Source organism: Neltuma alba, unplaced genomic scaffold, assembly GCF_004799145.2.
Source record: "Neltuma alba isolate B1F8T4 unplaced genomic scaffold, ASM479914v2 tig00013081_pilon, whole genome shotgun sequence".
NCBI classification, from domain to species: Eukaryota; Viridiplantae; Streptophyta; class Magnoliopsida; order Fabales; family Fabaceae; genus Neltuma; species Neltuma alba.
In genome coordinates, this window is record NW_021637411.1 from 629,656 (window position 1) to 647,878 (window position 18,223).

The 18,223-nt window shown below is 36.8% G+C and overlaps 2 protein-coding genes across 3 annotated transcripts; one reads left to right on the forward strand and one right to left on the reverse strand.

Annotated features, from left to right (window-relative positions):
- Window positions 1-2,692: 2,692 nt before the first annotated feature.
- On the forward strand, window positions 2,693-3,827 carry LOC114734214 (uncharacterized). Of its 2 annotated transcripts, XM_028921777.1 has the most exons (3): window positions 2,693-2,910; window positions 2,995-3,620; window positions 3,652-3,827. In XM_028921777.1, exons 1-2 carry the CDS (start codon window positions 2,704-2,706, stop codon window positions 3,598-3,600), a joined length of 813 nt encoding a protein of 270 aa, XP_028777610.1. In that variant the 5' UTR covers window positions 2,693-2,703; the 3' UTR covers window positions 3,601-3,620; window positions 3,652-3,827. The 2 variants fall into 2 exon arrangements, with proteins under 2 accessions (XP_028777610.1, XP_028777609.1); XM_028921776.1 differs by having other exon boundaries at window positions 2,995-3,827.
- Window positions 3,828-5,156: 1,329 nt separating this feature from the next.
- On the reverse strand, window positions 5,157-13,587 carry LOC114734194 (ubiquitin carboxyl-terminal hydrolase 8). Its single transcript, XM_028921744.1, has 13 exons — window positions 13,133-13,587; window positions 12,545-12,754; window positions 11,375-11,516; window positions 11,185-11,244; window positions 11,026-11,106; window positions 9,930-10,277; window positions 9,679-9,819; window positions 9,374-9,544; window positions 8,254-8,511; window positions 7,966-8,111; window positions 6,731-7,258; window positions 6,249-6,522; window positions 5,157-5,760 (listed from the first exon to the last, which is right to left on the reverse strand). The coding sequence occupies exons 1-13, from the start codon at window positions 13,585-13,587 to the stop codon at window positions 5,653-5,655; spliced, it is 2,922 nt and encodes a 973-aa protein (XP_028777577.1). The 3' UTR covers window positions 5,157-5,652.
- Window positions 13,588-18,223: the final 4,636 nt, after the last annotated feature.

Here is an 18,223-nt window from a genome sequence, read left to right on the forward strand (position 1 = left end):
CGGTAAACAAGAGAGAATGTGATAAAAATATGAAAAGATACAGAAATGTCATCAAATTTAAAAATTATTGAAAAATCAATTATTTTTATGTGAATGTAGGTGTACAGAGATATCATAAAATATTCAAAATTGTTAAATAATAATAAGAGTTAATATAATTTTTTATTCTTTAAATTTGTCATCATTTTAGTTCTAGTTCTTCAAATTTTAAATCATAGGTTTTGGTCCCTCAAGAAGCAAAATAATCCAAGTTTTTATTAAATTATAGGGACTAATATTTTCAATAAAAGGAAAATTGAGTCTATAATTTGAAATTTGATGACCAAAAACAAAATGAAGACAAATTTAAGTTACCAAAATCTGTATTAATCCTAATAATAAATATCAAATGCCAAATAATTTTTAGTCTTAATAAAATCCTTACAAAATACAATCTCTGATCTTAATTACAAACAAATAGTTTGTCGTTTACGAAAAAGATTTTATTTAGAACAACAGTTCTGGGTGGCCATGAAAAATAAGGGGAGAAATGCCACGTGGCATGGTGTGTGTATTAACCTGAAACGTGGCATGGTAGTAGTTGAGAACGGGCTAGCAAGGCGGAAAGCAAAGTCCAACCAAACAAAAGTATTTTTTCTTTTTCAGGGTAATCTCGTTCCAGGATTACTCTATCCGCCGTTTGTCCCGGCTAGGGCTCCATCTCTCTTCCTCCTGTTTTAGAAAGGGGTGCTTGGCTTGCTATTCTTCGCCTCTGTTTGTTTTGTAAGTCTCAATTTTCCACCGCCATTACTTTCTCGACTCTCTTTGAATTACTTCGTCTCTTATTTATATATATATATATATATATATGTATTTTTGCCCAGCGTATTTGGGTAAAGCTTCTATTTTCCCCCTTTCATCCTCTTGTTAAGTTTCCAAACAAAGATTTATGATCCTGTCAAAATATCATTGTCACTGGCCTGATTTTTGAAGCAGTCTGGTGTTTGGGAGATGAGAGTCGTTTGTTTTACGATCTCTTGCTCTGCCTTCATCTGGCTGCTCATGTTGGCGCATAATCAAAATCCGAAAGAAAAATAAACCTTAGAAGTTGTAATTTTCTGGGGAGTTGTATACTCATTAAGTTCATTCGAAATAAATCTAATCTAAGAAAATAAACTTTCCGTGATTCGAAGGTTTTAATTTCCCTTCTCGTTGTTTCATTATCTTATCTTTATACAGCTGGAATTGATGGTTTGGGATCAGACATTATGGTTGCATGTAGGTGAATCCATTTAATAGTGGGGAGCTGGAATGAACTGTCTCCTTAAATGAGCTAAGATCCTCCGCGTTGCAGACCTATTATTATATACCGGTCAATTTGATTTTGGAAGTGGACAAAATAATTTGACCAACCTTGTTTTGGGTGGACATCTCACTCCTTTAATCTTCAATGACATGGCAACCATGGTGTTTTTAAAGGATTTGCTGCAGCAAATACGCATAACAATCGGTTAATAGCTGTTTCCAATTTTATATGTTAACGCCTCCCTACTTTCAGCGAGGCTACACTGTGAGAAAAAGAAGCACTTCGAAATATTGGCACTTGGGAACTTAAATGGGATAATATTTAAGGTGTGTTATAGTGCACTGGGCTCCCTTTGAGAATGGACAGTTCATAATCATGTTTGTTTTTCTGTTTTCTCTTTTCTGTGCCGGGTAAAAAAACTAGCTAGCATTAGTACAGCTATTGGTGATGGAAGACAATATTAAGAGGATTTGTGGAAAGTGATAGTGCAAGTAGTTGATTAAGTTGTGGTGAGTAAATAATGCAGTGCCTGCTTTTTATTGTTTTTGCCAAGTTGTTGTACTTGTTTCTTACGTACGTATCCATTTGAATTGCAGGTGATGAAATGGAGGACTGCTTCAGGGCCAATTGGACCCCATCTCAGGACCAATATTTTCTTGAGCTTATGCTGTCCCATGTGCGCAAAGGGAATAAAACTGGCAAAGCATTTAATAGACAAGCCTGGGCAGACATGACTGAAAAATTTAACATCAAATTCGGTTTTAAGCATGATGTGGATGTCTTGAAGAACCGACTCAAACGCTTCCGGAAGCAATACAATGAGACGAAAATGCTTCTCGGTCAAAGTGGTTTTCGGTGGGATGGAACATTAAACATGGTGATAGCTGATGATAAAACATGGGATGAACATGTTAAGGTACAACGCACTTTCATCGAACATTTGCAAAAGCAATTATAAACTTGACGTTGCAATTAGCTCGTGAGTATATATGCAGGCCCATCCTGACTTGCAAGCTTACAGAACTAAAGTCGTGCCCTATTATAGCGAATTGTGCATAGTTTGTGGCCATGCAGTTGCTGACGGAAGATATAGTCTTTCATGTTTTGATGTAGACTTTGAACGTGAAGGTAGGAACAAAATGTCACCATGATGAATGATATGTCTGTTTGTTCTACAAGAAATAGTCTTCTGATTTTCTCGTTCAATTTTAATTTATTACTGTGAATCACACATGGTTTGAACTATTTGTAATCTGTTATCAGAAGCTTCAAAAGAAATGGATGACCAGAGTTCTCCAAGTAGAGGGGATGGTCAGACCAATCACACCAAAATTGACTGGTCTCCGGTGATGGACCAATTCTTTGTTGAAGTTATGCTGGACCATGTGCGCAAAGGGAACAAGATTGGTCGTACATTCATGAAGAAATCATGGGCAGACATGATAGACGCATTCAACGATAGATTTGAGTGTCATTACGGCAAGGTTGTTCTGAAAAACCGGTTTAATGTCCTGAGGAGACATTACTGCTCTATTAAGGTTCTCCTTGGCAAAGAAGGGTTTAGTTGGGATAAGACGCAACAGAAAGTGGTGGCTGATGACCAATCTTGGCATCAATGCATCAAGGTCCACGTGTTCTTGGTCATGGTTTCTTTATTTACGTACTTCTTTTTGAATGATTCTGACTATCATACCTGCTCACTGTTGCAGGCAAATCACAACTTTCGGCTATACAAAATGAAAAGCATGCCTTTTTATCCTGCCATGTGCATCATATGCCAGAATGAAACTATGCCTGTGAGCATAAGCAAGTCACATCTTAAAAATGGATTTTCTGAGGACAAGACTTCTACCAGAGATGCTCAGCCGCAACCTAATGCACATAAAGGAGAAGAGCATATGAATGGTGACAAGAACTTTACACGAGAAACTCAGATGCTCTCTAAATCAGAGAAGCAAGCATTGCATTTGGGTGGCGAAAAGAACGTTCCTGGTCACCAAAAAAGGCATCAACCTGAAATGCCTCGGAACTTGAACGAGTCTAAGAGGGCAAGAAATTGTAATGGGGGAGTGCAAGATATACTGAAACATAGGATGGTCGCGATCTCAGTTTCTTCGCTAACGAAGAAAAACAAGAAAGAGGACAAGTTTTCTATAGATAATGTAATCAGTGTGCTTCAGACTATACCAGACATGGATGACGATCTGATATTGGATGCCTGTGACTTCTTGGAAGATGAAAGAAGAGCGAGAATGTTTCTAGCTTTGGATACTAATCTGAGGAAGAAATGGTTAATGAGAAAACTTCGTCCGTAGTAACTGATGAATCTGGTGAAACTTGTTCCGAGGCACGGTGAATGATTTATGTTATCCGTAACTGTAATCGCTTGGCGCTCAATCACTGAACATGGTGCCGTGATTCTTTTGCCTAACTAGGATTGATATTGAACACGAAAATTTTATGTTCAAAATTTTTTTGGTCGACATGTTGACTGAACAAGATAATTTTTTCATAAATGATAATAGACTGTGATTTGTACGTACCTTACTGATTAAATTATGTACATTTCATATTTCGATTAAAAAAATATATCTTATCAGTAAAAAAAATTATATATAATATAAAAAACTAACTAGTTATACTATCTTTGGTCCTTAATATAAAGTAGTAGTTTAACATTTAATTTGGTCTTAAATTGAAGATTTTAATATGTTTTATTTTTCATATTTATTCTTTTTTTTAAAAGATAATTTTTGTAATAGTTACACATGTTAAAAGATTTCATCAAATGGTAATTTTAATTACGGCTGTTCACGGGACGGATCGGAACCGGGACAAGCCCGTCCGGTTCCGTCCCGATGAACAGTAACGGGATAGATTTTCTGTCCCGTGTCCCGGGGTTGTCCCGGTCCCGATCGGGACGGGATGGATCCGGAACCGGGACCGGGACGTCCAAAAAATATGATTTTTAAAATTTTTTTAAAAAAATATGATTTTTTTAATTATATTTTTTTGAGCTTAAATCTTATAAAAACATCTTTTTATTTTCTTTTTTATTTGTTTGGGCACTCTTAAACAAAAGCTCCAAATATTACATATAAGAGTCATTAAAAACTCTAAACAAAAGCTTTTAACACAATAAAAACTTGCTAAAAATTCTAATCATCAATAATCTCAAATCATTAACAAATATAAAAACTCTAAATAAATATATCCATAGTTCCATACAATAGTCTCAAATTTAAAAAAAATATGAAAAAAATGATATTATATAAATAGGATAAAAAATTCAAAAAATTCAACAAAAAAAAAAGGAACCGAGATGGGACCGGGACAGGGACGACCCGTCCCGTCCCGTCCCAGTCTTTTTTTGTCCCGTCCGGTCCCAATAAGACAGGGACCGGAACGAGCCGACCGGGACGGACCGGCCTTGAACACCCCTAATTTTAATTAATATATATGATTAACAAAAATACTTTAAAAAAGACAATATCTATTTATTACAAATATATAACTTACCTAATTTTTTTAATCTACTCAAATTAGCTCTTATATTAAGAACTAAATATAGTAGTATTTATAAATCATGAGTAATATAACTTTTATAATCCTCGCATACGAAATATGATAGATTATTAGCAAAATTATGAAAATCCCGTCAAGATCTAAATCCAGTCCCCTCAAAACAATGTCACGAAAGTTTGTTTCACTTAAAAATAGAGAGAATAACTTTTAACTTGTAGCAGAACACAAGAATCGCAATAGATTTGAAGAGAGGTCCATGTAGGATTTTGGGTAATTAGAATTTAGAAGCGTGAGGGGGGGGGGGAGATGAATAATATACTTTACACATTTCACGAACTTCTAAATATAAAGATAGAAAACAATTAAGATTATTTAGGCTAACAAATACAATCAAGGTTTGTCAAGAGTTTATTTGAAGTTTAAATGACATCTCTATGAAAAGACAGGAATTATGGATCGTACATCCCAAGTTAGAAGAGAAGGCGGATGTGCGCATTATGTGTGAGAGTTCTATTACCTATGAGGGGAAATGAGCTAAATTGTCCAAACAAAAACAAAAAATCAATCAAAAGTCCCCCCCCCTTTTTTTTTGTGGGGGGGGAGGGGAGATCCTGTTTAACTATTGCTCTTTCAGGATCTGTTTCGAAAAAGATTGGTTCATATTTCAAAGGGATTGGTGTTTACATACATGGTAGCAAGAAATGTAATGACCAATCATCTCAACAATAAATGGAGAAACTCCTCAAGACCTACTACTCATTCCCCTGTGGTTTCTAAGGTATTTACGAGACTAGATCCTTCTTTCTTCCCTGTACACTCGGTGAATCACAACCCAATGGGCTCTAAACTTTTCTGTAGAAAAGAACGTAAGCAGCAGAAGTCTTTACCATGTCCTCACTGGCAGGGACAACCCTGCTATCATCAAACTCGTACCATTTATCATGTCCATACTGCATCCAAGCAAACACAAGTTGGATGAGTAACTTCAATTAATACACCAAAATGCCAATAATAAATTTTAACATTGATAAACAATATGCACAGATGGTTTTATAGAACCAACAGCACCTAACAATCCAGAGTGCCAGCAACAGCTTCTGTTTGATTATTCTTTTTCAAAGTACTTTTTAAAGAAAACCGAGGATGCCAATATATTAACTCACTATACTGTCCACAATAAATTGACGAAAAATAATATTTTGCAACTAATTTTAGAACAAAACTGGCAAAAAAATATATCAGCTGTTCTGCAGAAACCTTCAACCTTTTATAGTCAATACACGCCTCAACATTGTTTGTATTTGTCCAGGTCTTAAATATGTGATAGGATAATGAAATATTTAATTTATTGTAGGCAAATAATCAAATACTTAATTAAAAATGAAGAGAAATATTGTTTTAACTGATTAAAAGCCATCTCCCATAAAGCTGTACTTACACGAACCAATGCTGTATAATGACCTCCTCCCAAGCCTCCATAATGACAGCTGATTGCATACAACTCGTAATGTGGAGAAGACGGGCTATTCTTGTGGGCAACATAAGTTGACAGGTCCAAATCATTGATTGGGAAATCGACGAATGTTTCTAGCTTGTTCTTAAAGTATCTGCTGAATGAAAACCTCTTCAAATGAACAACAAGAATTTCAGGTAATCTCCAAAGATCTAGTTTTTTAGTCGCTTGCTGAGGCTTTTTGCACTTAGGACAGAACCTATTAGCACACCATATTACAATATGAAACGTTAGACAAGCTGAATCATGCATGGCCCTTTGGGCATAATGAACAAAAATTAACGTATAAAATTTGGCACTTGAAAAATGAAACAGCCTGGCATTTGAATGCCAATTACTCAGATTTGATTAATAATTTAAAAAAACATATTCATAAATAAAATGGAAGACAGTTTATCTATACTAACCACATGTCATCTGGCCCAAGAGGCTCCTCTTTTAAGAATGCTTCAAGGCACCTGTAAACAGAAACAGATTCTTGTGTTCTCTTACTGAATAACTGTGGCTTGAAAACCTCAGGCAACGAGCTGAGTAGGCATGTATCATATCTCTCTATCATCTTATCTGACCATAGGACAGCAACCTCCAGCTTTTTGGGTAGCAGTGTGAATGGTAATGGTTTATTCATTTTTATCTCCCCATTATCTGTCCCTACCGGTGCATTTAGGTAGAATTTAAAGTCAGCCTCCAAATCTGAATCCGAATCACCTTCCAAGCACGTAGAGCTAGTGGCATCGCTCAACTCATTATCTTTACTAACTTCAATATCATCATCATGCTCATCTAAGAAATCTTCAGAGGGCATCAGAAACGGATTAATTAACTTCAGAAACTCCCTACGAATGTCATATCCACAGGAAACATTGGGCAACCTTGCCACAATAGGAATGCCAAACAAACTCTCTACCAACCTCTCCCTCCCCAAACTGCACTGCCTGAACCAAAAAAAAAAAAATTGCACAGCAAACAAAGCAGACTCCAAAGATCAGGAAGGAGCAGGTAAATAGCCAGCAGTAGAATAATACAAAAAACACACTTAGTCGCCTGAAAAACACACCAAAAGGAATGAAGATTTATACAATAATCCTCCAATATTTTATTCCGTTTCACTTAATTCTATTTGAGACACAAGCAGCACACATTAGCTCTCAGAAAGTTTGCAATGGCATGTGAGTCGGACAACATAAAGAAAAATATGAAAGTGCCCTTAGGCTATGTCTACTATGTGCTAAAACGTCTTGCGAAGCTGATAGCTATAAAAAGTCAAATCTACTCAATTTTTAGGAGTATCGTAGAAGGTTTTAAAGTAACTAATTAATAATTAGTATCATGCATATATACCTCGTCTCTTGAAGGACTGGTACTTCATATGTTCATAATGAGCAGAATGAAGAAAATTAAGATGACATTCCTTTGGGAATTGTTATCAAATTCTAATTTTGTACAAGTCATTCATATTACCATCCTAGGGCAATTTGTTTGATTCTTTGATCACCTAAAATGGTAAAATTCACACACGATGTAGAACGGAACCTAAGTTCTTCATTTTCAAACTTACGCAGGACAAAAACATACAAACACACTGTAGGAACAAAACTGACATAGTTAATTAAAATATCATTATCATGCTTAGAAAGCTTACTTCGTCACCTGCTGATGCATGAAAACAACCAAGGGGCCAGCCTCATCTTTTGGCAGTCGATAAGCAACTAGTTTGTCGTCATCTCTAATCAAGGCTAACGAATCAGATGGTTCCTCCAACAGACGACAGATGCGATTCCTGTATATCTGCAGTAAGCAAGTCCTTGACAATTGTTAGCACTTTCCCAGGAAATTAAAGGCAACTACCTCAAATATGCTTCATTCCACCAGTAATGCATTGATACCCTAAAATATAATCCAATTCCTCTTTAAAAATACAACTTCTTACCTCGGCTATCAAGAGGGTCTCATCATCTCTTAAGGAACATGCATCACCCAAGGCCTTAATAAGATCCTTCAGTAAGCCACTCTTGGGTAATGTTATGGTAAATGCGGAAGGCAGAGCACTCCCATCAGTGCTCAGGACAGTCAAAGTGATCGTCCGCATTGTAGTAGAAGGTAATGGCAAAGATAGGTGCATAAAAGGGTCAAAAGTGATAGAAACCTTCTTGCAAACAGGGCAGACCAATGTTGAACGGAATTGACCCTATAAGAAAAGGAACAGAATAAGTTTGCTTTTAAAACAGGTAATCATCTCATGCAAAGTAGCATAGCATCCAAAATCAAACATATGACAAATAAAATGATCCTCAAACCAACACCAGATGGATTTCTCAAAAAGTCAAATCATGATTGGAATCACAGGCAATTATACATTTTTCAATACGTCACTTTATAGCACATAAATTCCAGGACTTACTGTTGAACCTGTTAATAGGAAAGTTGGGCTCAGTGTTAGCTAATTGCCAGTTTTACATTACCATAACTTCTTCCACCACACCCAGCAATCCATTCATAAGCAGTAATCCAACATATTGTACTCAAATCCTCTGCTAGGGACAAATAAGAGGACTTCTTCTATCAAGACTCTCAATTTTCTATCTGTCACAGGTATAGAAACTCAAACTGATGTATAACTGTAATTAATTTTAAATATTAAGGACAGGCAACGTGTTTTACTGTATTTCCGTTAGTTTGTTAAGTTTGTTAGGATAGATTATAGATAAGCCTATGATATTATAAATAAACAGCAAAGGATATCCAAATGTATGATTTATTGTTCAGATTAATGAAAGTGCACTATTCATATATGTTCTCTGCCATCTATCGTTTCCTCTTCTGTTCCTCTACTTCCCCTAGTCTCTCATGTTCTTCTCTCCTCTTTCTGGTTTCTTTCCTCTAATCTCTACTTTCTGATTCTCTCTAAATCTTTCTATTCTATTCTTTTTCTTAACACTAAGACATCAGAAACCTACAGGCCATTGTACACTAAGGAACACATGAAAGCCAAGAGACAAGGATATAGGATTTTTCACATAACATCAGGAGAAAAAAAGGCGAAGACTCACTTGGCACAAATCAACTATTATGGAGTCATTGCGAGCAAGGTGATTACGCCAATATTCTTCCGCCACTTCTTCATCTGGACGGCCATCTTCATCCTTAACTTCATGATATGGTTTGCGTTTTACACGATTAAGGTCTTCATGGAGTCCATCCAACAAAAAAGCAAGAAGTTCCTGCAGACACCTCACATACGAAGAAATTATTTCACCTAAAAAATTATCCAAAATTCATTGACTATGAGTAGAAGGATCAGGGAAATTAAAATTGTTTTAACATGCAAATCACATAGCAAATGAAAAGTACTAACTTGAGAATCATGCTGGTTATAACCGCTAAACTGAGGAGCAAAATTAGCAAGCTTCATCTTGAACATTCTTGGTGCCACAGGCCTCACTCCAGGAAACCACAACTTTCTAAGTAAATCCCCAAAAGCTAAAGCAAGTTCTCCCTGAAGAAGTTTTCAAATGGAAACAGAGAAACTCAGGGATGCCAAAAGGAAGATACTTGAAAGAGGCAGAAATGACCATGTAAAACCAAGAAAGAAAATCTAAATCGTACATTCATTCCCAAGGGATTTTCATAATTTATTTCTTTCCGGTAATCTCCCAGAAAATAGTCAACAAGCTTGGGGGTGTGAACCAGACATTGAATGGCGCTATTCATAAAACAAGTGTTTCCAAGATTTTGTAATCCTGTCAAGCCCAAAGAACCAACAGCTTTATAGCTACTCCTTCGAAAAGAATTGATAGCTGTTACATTGGAATTCACATTGTGAGTGGTCCCATTCATCATAACAGTGCCACTGTGAGACGAACATCCAACTGTATATCTATCTACAAACATCTCATTGCTTCCATTAATCGTTATAGAATCAGAAAGTCCATAAACTTGCAGCTCCAGGAGAACCTGCATGGACAAAGATGAAGCATGAACGTTATAAAAAGACTGAATCTGAAGATTCCATGTGTTGCAAAACTAACAATAACTTTCTAACAGATAACTGGAATTATTACGGAAAAAGGCCATAAAATTTCTAGGGTCCATTTGAATTTATAATCAAAAGCCCAAAGCATCCTCTGGAAAACAACCTAGGACACTGACCATCTTTTTCTTACAGTAAATACCACTATCAAAATTTGTAGAAGGTTACAAGTTAAATAGCTCATCAAGAAGTCAATTAACTCACAAATATTTCAATCCATGTAAAAGTTAAATATATAATCAAATTTAGCAGCCGCAGCAACTTCATTCAATTTTTATGCTCTCAATTGACACATCCTAGTCCTCAATGAACAGTCATTGGCATCACGGTTTATCTTGATTTAATCACAAGCTTCTTGGCTGAAACGGTCTGTGGCATGGTATCAAAGCCCTTGAGACTGAATGGTCAAAAAACATCATTGCCACCCCAATTACTCTTGTTTAAGAATAAGTTTCAGCACAGAGTCCATTGGACTTGTGCTTTGTTCACAGTTTAACTTAAAGTGCTTGTTGTTGACATTCATAAATTCAAGTGATTTAGACAATTGTCTTAATTTTTTGAGTCTCTATTTGCTCGTATGATATAGCACAAATCACCTCAAACTGAAGCACAAACCCATGATATAGTGATGGAAAACCTCCCTGGGGGAGGGGAGATGAGTTTGCAACTCACCCCTTTTTCAAGTTGCCCAGAATACTCGTTATCGTCTATGAAAAATTGTGTTGTCTGGCCGGAGAAGTCCAAAATGTGTACCTGCACGTTCCATGTTATAAATAAAAGCCAGGACATGTACAATAACATCTCTAGAAAATTAATTGTCAAATAACTCACTGGCTTATATTCAGAGCTGAAAATATTGCCGGCTTTCATGTAGACATCAACCATATTTTCCTGAAACCATGCTGTCTATTGTTAGCCAATGGTAACATAGAGCTACTTAAAGATAAATAGAAAATCAAATGCCATCTGTGGGGTAAGATCCATCCAGAAGAGGAAACCAAGAGTATCATTAAAATCAAACCTTTTGGCTTATCTTTGCTACCAAAGAATTTGTTTCCCATGAAACAAATATCCTAACTTGCAAGGAGAACAAATCTGGCGAACAATCATCTGTATAGCAGAGGCTCCCAAAATCCTTCACTGCATTATCGTAATCATTACACCTACAAGAGTAGTGAAATGAGTCCAGACTCAATTTCTGAAAAACATGTCATCATGAAGAACAATTCAGAAAAATATTACAACCTGTAATGAAAAGAGATCCACCATGAAATATCAACAGATGAATGTTATTCCTAAACTTAATGAGCGAATTCAAATTAATATGCGGATAGCATCTGGCAAGAGAAATGCTAATCAAAACTCAATTTCCAAAAACACACACATGAAGCCGTTTATAGAACAATAGTGCCACATGAGTTCTGCTACGGTGACAGAGGAAGTGTGGGGGCCAAAGAATCACGACGTGAAAGCATTATGGCTTCCCATTCTACAGGACCTGATGGTTGATGCATCTAGTATAGCAACGGAATTTTATAAGGGCATGTGCACCAAGTGAGCTAACCCCTAACAAGAAATCCAAGCTGTGGCTGTGGAATTCATTTTCTCCATTATTTCAGTTCTGAATTCTGAACATTATTATATTTTCTGTTCCCCTGGCTGATGAAAGGGCACTTCAGCATTAATTAAGGTAGCAATAGTAAAGTGATCTTGCTGCTTATTCACAGTTTCACTGTTTCTTTTGAAAACAAATGAATAGAACTTTTAAAAGTTATAGCAGGTAACAACTACAGCCGCCTCCTTTTATAGGAGGGATTTAATACTAGATTAGGTTCACTAGTCAACATATGTAACATGTTCACCAATTAAATTTACAAATCGGCCAGGCAGATATGGAAGAAGGTGCAATGCTATGAATAAAATAACACAGAGTTTGAGGCATTGTTCTATGAGTAAACAATGTCGCTTATATGTAATAATTTTGAAATTACAGACAAGGCGGTCTTGCATTGTGGCATTAGACACAATTGCGATAAAGAATTCCCATCTTGGGACACAGAAAGATGACCACAATGAAGGCATTCGATAAGTCGTCAACATTTTGCTCTTTCAATAAACAGCGACCTATAAATGAGTTTAAAGGGAAATGTAAAAGGCAGAATGTGCGCGTGAGTTTGATTTTAAGGCTCACCTTTTAAGAGCACGCAACCACAAACCTTCAGGAACCAACGCATATTGACGGCCTGAAGATCCCACCTCACTATTCATAGTTTCGTTCTGGTTGTCTTCCTTCCTTAACTGAAGCACAATTTCTGAGTCAGACTCGAAATCAGAGTTCGTTGATACAGTGTATAGGACATGTTCTCCTCGATCAGCATCCCCTTGTACTTCCTTCCACCACCTGCAATCCAGGGGGAAAGAAGAGCGCGATTGCAGCGCGAAAAAAAAAAATCTTAAAAGTAAAGTTAACAAAGACTGATAAAATCATTAGGGCAAGCAAAGGAACATCAGTTACGAATTGATTCATCCATAATTTTCGCCGGTGACCGGTATTCCAGTTGCTTAAGGGACAAGGATCCGACGCTGACTACGTCTTTGTCGACACGGAGACGTAACTGAACCTCTCAGGGCACCCTCCCTCCAAAAAGAACGATTGGAGGAGGGGAATACGGCAAAACAAAGAAATGCCTTTCAGTCCATCTCCATTTTCCAATTTATTTAATTCATTTCATGGGCAATCATAAATGAGATAAGAAGGAAACAAGAAGAAGTGAATCACCAGTAAAGAACCAAGTAGAGGGGCTCATTCTCCAATTGAGGCTCTTCTTCTCGGCCGAAGCGACGTTGGGGACGGGAATCGAGGTCCCAGAAGTAATCGTCGTGATCGGTGAATAAACTGTCCATGGTGAGGAAGGAGAGGGTTTTGTTGAGTACAGAGCGAACAAGGGTCTTGCAGAGATGGAAGGTGGAGAGAGAGAGGAGAGTAAGCTTCTGAGAGAGAAAACGGGTCGGTTTGACGACCAGGGAAGAAAGGCGGATCTTCTCTGCGAAACGGGTCATAGCCTTTAAACTCCGTTGCCTCGCAGGCCGCACGTTTAAGAACCCTGGTGCCCCAAAAAAAAATAACAAAACCTGAAAAGGGACGCGCACGCGCTGAAAGTCGGAGGTGGCGCGGAGAGGGGGTGGCGGTATAGCACACGCGCGAATGTGAAGAGTAAGGTTAGACAATCTCATCTGGATGGTTCCAGGGGTGTCTCCGTCCGGTCCGGTTACCCCTTTTCACACATGCCGGGCAATGCTGGCTGTAAGATGATCACCTACGGTCGCATGAACTTGTGGGCCATCCATGTTGTCATTGGGCTAATGGGCTTGATACTTTTTACCTAAAACAGAAAAAGGTGACCTTTTGCGCTTCGGCCTGTTACAAAAGAAGGAAACTAACATCACTTTGAAAGTAACTTCTATAACGAAAAATAGATGAGTTGCCTTGTCCATCATCAAACATCAAACAATAAATGAATAACTCGTCCATAAGCCCTATCACTATCAAAGCATCGTGCCACCGATTTAAGTAATTCTATTAGGCGAGATAATATTGAGCATTTATATCATTTCTGATTTTTGTAGTTTTCAAATAAACACAATAGACATGTTGAAATTGCCTTGTGTTTCTGCCCAGATATAAAAGGATTTGAATCCTCTAATTTATTTGAAAACTTGATGTATATAAAATTATAATCATGAATTTTTTTGTCATACAAAACCTTAGATGAGTTGAATTTGGAGGACTCATAAAGATCAAAACATGTCTTTAAGTTCAAAGAGCACTTACAGAGATATTTATAAATCGCTCGCCAACAATATACACACATTGGCAGCAATAATTATAATCATAATTAATTAGCCATCCCTTTTTTGTTGCATATTAGCTATAAATGCCGCCAAACAGAAAGGCTAAACATCTGGGCCGAGCTCACGGAAAAATGAAAAGGTCAGTGGTAAAATCGGGCTTAAATGCTTATAAGTCAATGACCAAGAAAAAGCCCAACAAGAGAGTAGGGATCCAGATAAGATCAAAATATTCCGAATTGGTTGTCAAAATATTTCGAATTGGCTCTCAGACTTTCTGGTCCATTAAGTTTATCCTTTTCGTGTTGCACTTGAGTCTGGGCTTGACTACCAGAGAGTGCCAGCTGAACAAAGCTTCCGTGATTCTATAGTCCATGACTATTAAAAAAAAAAGAAAAAAGTTCTACTAGTGGAGGTAGGTCTAGAGAAAATGACTAATCCCTCACAATATAATGAATCAATATTTGAATCTCTACTAGGAAAAGTGTCCATATTTAGTGCCTAAGAGTGCCTTGAATAGGATCATTTCTAATAGAAGGATGTTTGGGTACAAATAAAATTATAATGTTAAAAGTGCTTTTACGGTATATGAAGTAAATATGTGAAAGCGTTTGTCTCGATTTGAAAAAAAAAAAAAGTATTTTTAGGGTTACCTAAAACCCCCTTAGTACCGGGTCAGGTGTGGCAGGAATATGATGAATCAAGATTTAAATCCTTACTGGGAAATATGCTCACATTTAGTGCCTAATAGTGGTTCAAATAGAATTGCTTCTAAGATGACACATTTGCTTTAACAAAACAAAAAAGAAAAAGAAACAGTTCTTCAATACTCTTTGGAAGTGTTTGGATATAAATAAAATTATAGTTTTAAAAGTACTTTTACGGTATACAGAATAAATATGGAGTTACCGAGAACTTTTTTAGTCTCGACCTTCCAGGTTAGGTGTGGCAGGAATATTGAAGTTTGGGGGATATGGCGCTGCCATTAAAACAGCTCGTGGTTGATAGGTCCGTTTCATTAACAAGGCGGTTGCGAAAGCATGCTTCTCACCGCCAAGAAACACAAAAGAGCGTGAAAGAAAGCATTCTATGGAGAGTATGGATTGAGACGTTGCATGTGTTGTGGAACATGCGGGTGTATCATTCCGAGTGGTGTGTGCGTGCCACTTTATCATATAACGTGTTCTCAAACTTGCTCGCTACCAATCATGACACCTGCACTACAAAATTCAAACCTTATCTTCATCAAACATTATTCATGGCCGGCCTTCCTTTGCCTTCTCTGTCAGGTATAAAGTTAAATCTCAGTGTCGCACAAATACTCTTGTTCAAGCCAGCCAGTCCAGTTGAGATCATTTGCTTGGTCTCTAATTCTCCAAGAACCCAACCCCACATGGCTAAGCATATTCCTGACCCTCGCAGCGACAAGCTAGGTGGATAGCTATTAGAGAAGCCTGTGTCGTGCAGAGATAGAAAGAGAAGCAATCAAATTGAGTATAGTGGGGACCTACTATATATGGATGGAGAGCATGAAAAGAATTTGGCCTTCACAGGGAAGGCATCGCTTCTGGGATTCCTTCACAAAGTTCATGTACAGGAATTTTATTTGAAGTTACCAAAATGTCCTAACGGTGGAAAAAACCTCTTCCTACCAAGCAAAACCATGACCACCGCCGGACCATCCATAGCTGCCTCCGGCAACGGTCACTTTCTCAAAAAAACTCGACATCTGTGCCACATTATTTTAAAACAAAAACATTTTACACTGCGGAAAAAAATAAGTCAATTCCATGGATTCAAACAGAGACTTTCATAGGTTTGTCTGAGGAAATAAATTTCACCAATTTTAATGAAACTTGACTTCCGCGGAAGCTAACTTTGATACCAAACATGCCAAAATCTCACTTCTCTCCCCAGCTTTCACTTCCATGCTCCCCGCTTCTGTGCCTTAAAGTGGAACCCGTGGACCTTTCCATGCCTTCTCATTTTCAACCATACTTAATGGCGTTTATAATAATGTCTCCATTTGAATTTGTTTTGGCACGAGTTTCCATTTGAATTTCGAATTGAATGTCCAAATTAAATATCCACACCCTCGCATATATCAGTTCCTCCCCTTTCTTAAATCCCTTAATTTAATTACTTTCACTGAGTAATTGATTGAATCACTTCTTTTCAATCACTGGGTTACATAAATTACGGATATTAGTTTAATTAGGGAGTTCATGTGTGGATGACTGAAATGGCCGTGAAAACCACCTGCTATTATCGATTTTTATTACGCTGATTAATACTGCCTGAAACACAATTGTCTTGCGTGCCTTTCTTGTGATGACAGCCCGCACTGGCCATTTTCGGAGCTGTTAAGAAGCAATTCGCATTTCAAGAATTCCGCTATAATTGACGAATCAGAGTCTAATGTGTTATTAACTTATTATATAAGATCTCAAATTTTAATTATAAAACCTCATTTACAGTTTACAAACCAAGTCTTACAATTAGAATCAAATGTAGTATATGCCTTTTAATCGAAAAAAGCCCTTATTTCAAAATGAAGAGAATATAAGATAGCATGTTATTAACTTCATTTAGCTGATTATGAATTTTCAATTTAATTCGATAGCTTCTCATCAAATTTAATCGGCACGACCTGATTTTTCGGTGAATGGAACTGTTCCATTAAATGGACAAATTCCATCGGATTATTTAACACTTGGTGGTGGGAAGGGATCAGTTGACCAATGGGGGCTAGGGGCCAATCAATTGCTTCAATATTTTAGGATCACGACGAATGGTGCTTGACATATTTATGCATTTAATTAATATTGATTTGCAGAGCCGAATTTTAGGATGGGTGGGCAATATTATCGCAAAGTTTGGTTTAATGGCAGGAGTAGGCAGACGGCCTAGGCCAGATGATATAAATATAATATTATCCATTTGTTTAGAGATTTTTTTAATTATTATTAAATTAATGGAAGCTTTATTGTTTTATTAGTACTATTATTTGTGCTCGGCCTGCCCTTTGGTCTCTGACTCTTGTCCCTTTTATGTCATTGGGTTCTCCACACGACACCACGTAACTGTGTTATCCGTTGCTTTCAATGTGTGCGTGTGTTTAACTATTGTGTTACGATCTCTAAATAGCTATATAGCTTTTGCTGTGCCTTGGCCTAACCATGGATAATGATTTGTCTTTGCCTTCGCATCCCTTCCGTTATCTGGAAAGCGGGGGAAAAAAGTTTGTGCGACAGTATGTTATTTAGTTTAATTATCGGATCATTTTAAACGTGTGCGATATATTTTATGGGTATTTTATCATTTAGCACGGAATAGTGTTTTGAGATGTGATATCCCTGTAATATAAAAATAGCATTTTACTGAATAATAGTTTAAAATATTAACATTTTCAACAATTAAAAGTAATAATTGATGGATTTAATTAGTTTTTGGTCGAGATAGATGGGGGCTGCAGAAATAATAAGTTTAGTAGAATTTCAATAAATTTCAGTAATTATTAATTGCGTTATAAATTTATTTTTTTATTAAAAAACCTATTTAGTCACTAAAAAAAATTCTATGTCCTGTTTTTCGCTTCCCCATGCTTCCAGTAGAGAGCTGGAGTGGGAATTGTTGGTATTTACGGGTTAAGATTCTTAAGAGGTCAAATCATGATCAGTCTTATTCAAAATATAATCAACAACCATTTATTGGCCAAACAAATGAAATTATAATTACCAGTTTTCGCTTTAACGATGAACTTTTAGCCGGGACTTTAATAATTAGCCGAGAGCTTTGGTGCTTGGACCGAAGCAGAGTGCTCTCGTTATACTTTGTTTCGTCTTCAGAAACAATAAAATAAACCATGGAAATCCATGAGTATTTTAGTTTTAATCTCACTATTTCAAAATTGAGGCTTTACATTGATTCGGTATATTTTAAAAACATTTTCAAACTTCGAATTGAATAATCCGAATCTGAATCTAATTAATCAGAATGAATACGCTCAAACGACTAGTTG

Bases quoted from the DNA above. Each gene is read 5' to 3' on its own strand.
- LOC114734214 (XM_028921776.1), top strand. From the start codon at position 2,704: ATGAAGAAATCATGGGCAGACATGATAGACGCATTCAACGATAGATTT. The intron at 2,911-2,994 runs GTCCACGTGTTC...TCACTGTTGCAG, and splicing joins CTTGGCATCAATGCATCAAG to GCAAATCACAACTTTCGGCT.
- LOC114734194 (XM_028921744.1), bottom strand. From the start codon at position 13,587: ATGAGATTGTCTAACCTTACTCTTCACATTCGCGCGTGTGCTATACCG. The intron at 10,278-11,025 runs GTGAGTTGCAAA...TTGTCCATGCAG, and splicing joins CTGGGCAACTTGAAAAAGGG to GTTCTCCTGGAGCTGCAAGT. The intron at 8,112-8,253 runs GTAAGAAGTTGT...TGCTTACTGCAG, and splicing joins AGACCCTCTTGATAGCCGAG to ATATACAGGAATCGCATCTG.